This window comes from Lolium perenne, chromosome 3, assembly GCF_019359855.2.
Source record: "Lolium perenne isolate Kyuss_39 chromosome 3, Kyuss_2.0, whole genome shotgun sequence".
NCBI classification, from domain to species: Eukaryota; Viridiplantae; Streptophyta; class Magnoliopsida; order Poales; family Poaceae; genus Lolium; species Lolium perenne.
Window position 1 is genome coordinate 121,869,702 of NC_067246.2, and position 7,054 is coordinate 121,876,755.

The 7,054-nt window shown below is 44.6% G+C and overlaps 1 protein-coding gene across 1 annotated transcript; it reads left to right on the forward strand.

Annotated features, from left to right (window-relative positions):
* Window positions 1-686: 686 nt before the first annotated feature.
* LOC127342253 (uncharacterized) lies at window positions 687-5,935 on the forward strand. Its single transcript, XM_051368192.2, has 7 exons — window positions 687-1,001; window positions 1,096-1,440; window positions 2,764-2,972; window positions 3,049-3,094; window positions 3,833-3,922; window positions 4,049-4,111; window positions 4,633-5,935. The coding sequence occupies exons 1-7, from the start codon at window positions 834-836 to the stop codon at window positions 5,695-5,697; spliced, it is 1,986 nt and encodes a 661-aa protein (XP_051224152.1). The 5' UTR covers window positions 687-833; the 3' UTR covers window positions 5,698-5,935.
* The last annotated feature ends 1,119 nt before the right edge of the window (window positions 5,936-7,054 follow it).

Below are 7,054 nucleotides of genomic sequence, written 5' to 3' on the forward strand. Positions count from 1 at the left end.
CAGCACCACCACCACCTCAAATAGCAGCAACAACATCACCACCACCTCCAACAACACCTTCACCAAAACACTCCAAAACTAACCCATCTATAGATCAGGTGATTCTATAGTATTTGGTGGAAAAATAACAACAAAACGCTGGACAAATCGATGTTAAATGATAGAAAATAGAGGTGGAACTAAGAGCAAAAAACGAGAGATATGAGATGAGCAGAGCTGCGATGAGCAGAGCTGGAGGAAGAAGAAGAGAGAATGCGAGCGCGCGTCGATAACGTCGCGGTCGAGCCTTTTCTATGCGGCCCGCACTACTCGGGGTCGAGAACCCCGACACACGCGCCTAGGGATTCCTCGGCCCGACACGCCAGCCGCTGGCCAGGCCGACATGCCACTTGGATTCCCTGACCCCGACTTGTCCGACTCGGGGAACACGACGCCGACATCGTGCAGCAGACTGGGGACACGCCATATTCCAACGAATCTCAGGTTCCTCCACCCCGATATTTAAACTTCAGGGTTCTCGACCTACAATGTATTATTCGTGGAATATCCCTAAACCGAGTATTATTTCTGGAATAAGCAAAAAAATGTATTACGAGTATTTTTTTAAAAAATCGCCCAGTACTGGGCTGCCCACCAACTCCAGCATTGTCCCGTTCCCTGAAAAACAAACATAGTTGCGTCGTGCGGATCCCTCTTCCGGTCCTCCCTCCTCCATTCCCTTCGTTTCTCGAACCTTCTAGTAGATTCTTCCCCCCGCTCCAACCTCCTCCTACTGCTCTGCCTTCCCGCCGCCGCCGCCGCCGCCGCCGCCTCCCTCTGACGAGGAGCCCAAGATGGACGACGCCTGCGCCGTCTGCGCGGAGCCGCTCCAGTGGGTGGCCTACGGCGTCTGCGGCCACCGCGAGGTCTGCCCCGCCTGCGTCGCCCGCCTCCGCTTCGTCCTCCGCGACCACCGCTGCTGCATCTGCATGACCCACTGCCCCGCCGTCTTCGCCACCAAGGTCAGCACCTAGGGTTTCCCCACCCCCTTTCGCCGCGCGTTCCTAAAATTTCAGAAATTGCGCCCTCATGGCTCTACGGTTTCTCGCTGGCTAGGCGCTGGGGGACCGCACGAAGCTCATCGGCGATTTCTCGGCGCTCCCGGCCGTGGCCGGCGAGGGGAAGGCCGGGGAGTACTGGTACCACGAGGCCACGCAGGTCTGGTTCGACGACGTCGACCAATACAGGACCGTGCGCGCGCTGTGCCAGTTTTCTTGCACTGTGTGCAAGGACAGCGCCGGCACTGGCACCGGCACCGGCACCGGCAGCGGGAAGAAGGGCGGCGGCAAGGCGTCCAAGGCCAAACATAAGAAGAAGATCGGGAGCATCGAGCAGCTCAAAGTGCATCTGTTCGACCACCATCATCTTTACATGTGCGACCTCTGCTTGGATGGGAGGAAGGTGATGCTATTCATGGCCTCTACTTCTCCTTGTTTACTGCTTTAATCCTATATTCTCTAATATCGAGTGCTGTTCAACTATGCTAATTTTGGTGTTAGCAGTTGATGATAGCCTAAGGTGGACGCTGTTGACAGTTTTGTGCAACGTTAGGCAGATAAATTGCCGCAGTTGTGTTCAATACCGATTACTAATCCATACAAGACATGAATTTATTTCTGTAAGCAATTGAAACTGCAGTCCTTAGGTCATGTTGTTGCATGGTGCTATCTTTTTGACCGTGGAAACTGTAGGGGAGGCCCATATGGCTTATTTTTCAATTAATTAGATAAAAAAGTACAGAAGTCAGAGTCTCTAGAGAATTGACCCCTGAAGCTCTTTTTGGCCCTTTCAAACATATCATCAGAACCATTCCTCGACCACTGTATGCCAACCATCTGCCAACACTTCTCTGCAAACTTTGCAATTGAAGAACAGGTGATCTTTGAGAAGAAGCAACTGAAGTTGCATGGTGCTATTAGTACCAGTCACAAACTAGTAGTGTTTTGCCATAGATTGTGTTTTTTTGTCATTTACGTCTAGCAAACAACAGCTGTTTGGCCTGTCCAAAAAAAAAACTACTATTTGGTATATGTTGAGATTATTATTTTCTGGTAATACTCTACGCATCAGATTGAGACATATCATCCCTTATCTTTATCCAGCGATGGATGATATATCATAATACCTCCGTTCTGAAATGTAAGCCTTTTTACAAAGCTTCTTCTCTAAAAAGGCTTAAGTTTCGGAACAGAGGTACTCCGTAATATATTTCAGTCTCATTGAGACCATAGCAAACATTCATGTAGTCCTACTAGACCAAATATCGAACCTTCTCGAAATTCTGTCACTTCTTTTTTCCATTCCAGTATTCAAGTTTATTACATCAGATGCTAACAGACAGTAGATTAAATTGTTCACATTTATGATTTTGAAATTCATGTGCATGAATGGACATATACATGACAGCAGTTGACATTTACATGGTTAACTGAGTTAGGAGAACACTAAGATATATAGTTGGACCGTACTTTTTTAACCTGATAATGATTTAATATTTGGCATGCTGCCGATTACTTATGTATGCCGTTCTGGCTATTGCTAACAATTTTTGCATCTTCTCCATATTTATTTTATTTTTTACCCACATGGCAAAAAAGTATTCGAATGTACATCCTGATTACCATGATTGCACACTTAACTTGTATCCTTTGTAATGATTTTTCTGTGTTATCCACAATTCTTGTTTTATATAATAAACTCCTGAAGTGTTATTATCTTGAGCAGGTATTTAGTTGTGACCAGAAACTTTATACAAAGCCTCAGTTAAATAAGCACATAAAAAATGGTGATTCGGAGGTGGATGGCTCAAAGGTTGAGCGCCGCGGTTTTGTAGGGCATCCAATGTGCGGGTTTTGTAAAATTCCATTTTATGGAAAGGAGGAACTGTATACGCATGTGACAAGAGAACATTTTTCTTGTCACATATGTCAGAGGTGCTCTACTACTGTTATTTTATTAGGTTGGGCATAAGTGCCAAGTTATGCTATCACTGACATTGTGGTTCTGTAGGCAGCAGCGTGGGCAGGAATATTTCATGACATATGATGAGTTAGAGGTATGTCATATCAAGTTGGCATACTCGTAGTAATGAGAACATCATCTTAGATGTAGGCAGAAGAACCAACATAAATTTAATGTAAACAGTGTATCTAGCAGCAATTTTCTTCTAGAAAGATATTGGTCAGGGTGTAAAATATTGTGTAGAAAAGATTTAAATTATCCTTGTCTAAGAAAGGTAATTATTTCAGTAAAATTAGGATACTTATCTATTTTCACGAGTTTATATTTATTAGGTGTACCTTATGTTTGGAACATCAATCTAAATATTGTGTGTTCAAGAGGTGCTAGGCGCTAGCCAGGAGGCAGACTAGCCCTAGTCGCTGATTAGGTGGCCAGGCATCTGCCCAGGCGAGAGGGTGTGGCCTAGCACCTCGACGCTTCCTAGGTAGACTAGGTCTAGGTGTTGTCTTTTGGAACACTGTAAAGAGTATGTTGTTCTATTTGATATTACATCACTTTCTGAGATGGAGTTCATGTCTGTAGTAGTTAAACTAGTCCATAACATATCTGCTATGTATTCATACGTGTAGCTGTGCTTGCTAGGCCTTTTAATGTCGATATAAATCTCCATTTTGGGTGCCTATCCATGGCATCTTCACTGTAGATTTTTACTGCATATCATGAAATCTGATGGAATCGAGTTTAGTGTCAGACTCATTTTAAATTTGAATAAGAAGTCACACTTGTATTGAAGGACATGCTATAGTCTAACATTGTGCATGGGCATATTCAGATGCATTTTCGGAGTGACCATTTCTTCTGTGAGGACAGAGAATGCTTGGAGAAGAAGTTCATTGTCTTCCAAAGTGAAGCAGAGCTCAAGGCAAGTCAAAACACAATTTACATATGGTTGAATCATCTTCGCTGGACATGTCACCAGATTAGGTTTCTGCAGTTGGTTATGTTTTGATGATATTACATCTTTTTGCCATTCGATCCAATTATACAGAGGCACAATGCAGTGGAGCATAGGGAGCGCAAGTCTCATGCAAAGAGAACTGCTACTTTCAAGGTGAACTTCTGACTATTGGCCCACTTGCATATACATATTGATGAAACAAATGTCTCTAGTTTGATTTAACTTACATTCCTCATCATTGGTGTCAACTTTCATGCACCAACCAGTAGAACCAAAAGTTCAAACTTATGGAAGGTGGGCAATCCATATATACTTAAACATCCCCTCTCACGTGTGATTCGAGGAGGCCTACACGTGGACAGAAAGAGGGCAAGAGCAATATTTGCATGAAACTTAATATGGTATCAGGGCAGCAGTCTTCGGTTCAAATCTCCATTTCTGCTTAGATAAAAATATTCTCCTCCCTCTTTCTGTTACGTGTAGGCCTCATTGAGTCACACGTGAGAGGGGGTGTTCAAGTATATGTGGATTGCCCACCTTCTCTCCATAAGTTTGGACTTTTGGTTCTCTTGGTTGGTGCATGAAACTTAGCATGGTATCAGAGTAGAAGTATTAGGTTCAAGTCTCGGCTTTCACGATTTTTTTGCTCTTGCCTTTTTTCTGTCCATGTGTAGGCCTCATCGAGTCACAATTGCCAGATACTGGGCCGTGGCTTGGGAAATCAGGTTGCTTCTGTTGCAGCTCCGGTACGAGCTAGTTCTGGGCAAGCATCACAATCAGGCCAAAGCTGTGGGACGAACCGCGTGTTGCAGCAATCATATTCTTCTCTCCTCTCCCACCAGGAGGTCCATGGCGCAAGAATAGGCTCTGGTTTACAAGAAGTTTCACCCCCTCCCATATCAGAGCAATCAAGGTATACACTGGCTCTTAGCCGGAGTTCACAGACCACTGCAAGTATAAGGGATGAGGAATTCCCTCCTTTATCAGGCACTAGTAACAGGAGCCCTGCTTTAACACAGCAGGGGGTACGAAGGGTAACCGAGAACACTCATCCATCTGGGCTCCGACAGCAAAGTAAGGGAATTGTGAATATACACCATTCTGTTCAGATTCAGTCCCCTGAAAATACTGATTCAACCCCTTCTGGCTCAAGACACTCCCCAAGTTGTCCTACGCTCAACCCAAGTCCCAACATTAGTGGATCATTGAGTTTGACTTCTGCTGAAAATGAAAGGCGTGCAGCGAATAATTTCTTGGTTGAAAAAGTGCAGACTGCGTTAGGCATGGACCGGGATAGGTATGCGATTTTTAAAGTGATCTCAGGGGAGTACCGTCAAGGGGTTATCAGTGCTTCGAGCTATCTTTTATATGTCGAACAATTTGGTCTCTTGCACCTCGTTCTTGAAATGGCAAGGTTACTGCCTGGTCCTCAAAAGCAAAAGGAACTTGCTGATGCCTACTACGCCAGTTTGCGTCTTAGGAGCCTTCAAGGAAATGGTGGTGGTGGAACTGTTAGCTCTCGGAAAAATAAGGGGAAGGGGAAACTTCCTGATGCCGCAGAAACTACTGGTGCTGCACGGGTTTCATTAGAAGATCAGATCCTGAGAGCTGCCAACAAGCTTCAGTTACAGGGAGGAGACTCTGGAGTGCTGCTAAAAGAAGGGTGTGGAGCAACCATGAAGGGTTCTCGGCAAAGCCACGGGGGGCAGAGACTTTCTTTGAGCAAAACGAAGAAGTAAATTGTGTTTTGCAGGACTAGCTATCACCTGAGCTGCTTAAAACGTTGGCACACTTTTTTTTTTTGCGTTGTGTGTCTGGTTAGTTAAGTTAAACTTAACAAGGAGATGAGGTGCCTTGTAGCTCTCTGTGTCCGAACTTTATGGTCGAGTTTGCGCGAGTGCATCGTGAACGTGAAGGAGATGAGGTGGCTTGTAGATCAATTTCTTTGTGTCATAATTGCTGTTGAAGTGTATTCAAGATGCTTGTGGCAGGATTGGTATTTTGAAGATATGGATTTTTGTAGTGCATTGAATCCATCTGTAACTACCTATTCATTATCTTCAAGGGTACCCACATCACCCCATCAGTATGTTATTTTGCAGTAACTAGGTGTAACAAACAAGTAATTGGCCAAAAAGATGTGTTGTTGCCCAGCCAAATATAGCCTGGCAGCGCAGCCACTAGAATGAAAGAAGGTACGAAGAACATACAATCAAATGAACAGCAAAGAGAAAATGCACCATCGATGAGGGAGATGTGTTTAACTCAAAATCTCAAATGCCTGGTGACTTTGTTCGCGGCCTCAGTGCGCTCAACCGGCCTATCAATCACATCCCCAAGGGCCAAGGCCAAGGCGCTTCGGGGTCTCATTCGTGGAGCAGTATCATGTGTGTCCAGGGTGTATTCTCAAAAAAAAAAAAAAAAGCACAGCGATAGCCGATTTTGGTGCCAGAGCTTCACCGAGCCCTTTATATTGGGAAGTTGGATGTAGAATTGTTGATTGGATTATATAAAATTACAGATGTATTTTAAAATTTTCCAACAGTAAAGTGCTCTATGTAAGGGTGGCACGGTGGCACCATATTGAAGACTATATCTGCATCCAAAATGACATCTACCTAGGACAGAGAGATTGTGTGGCATAGGCAGCGTAAAATCTGCACTCATGGAAACTAACTTTTCTTTATCTAGCCAAGCTTGCTACCACATCCATATTACTTGTTTGATTCACATATATATACTTCTCACAGCCTCACATATAGGTGGCGCCCTGTACTTCATTTCAATAGGAAAAAAATGCATGAACGTCCAACAGCTCTTTTGCCGACCTCCTTCCTATCCCTATGTACAATTGCACAAACTTGTTTCCTCTAATGCAGCTAGTTCTACCTACATAACTGTCGTCGTGGTGAACAGACAGATGCCATGGGATGGCTTAAGTTGGGGCCGAGTTGGACGCTAGAGGATTCGGGGGAGGGTTTTTGGATTAGATTGGATGAACTTCCGGGTGCTTTCCTCAAGAACTTGGCCTGAACCAGAGGTAGAAGAAGAGAGACACAAGGAAGAACTCTGCTCTAGATCTTTCTCTTCATTGAT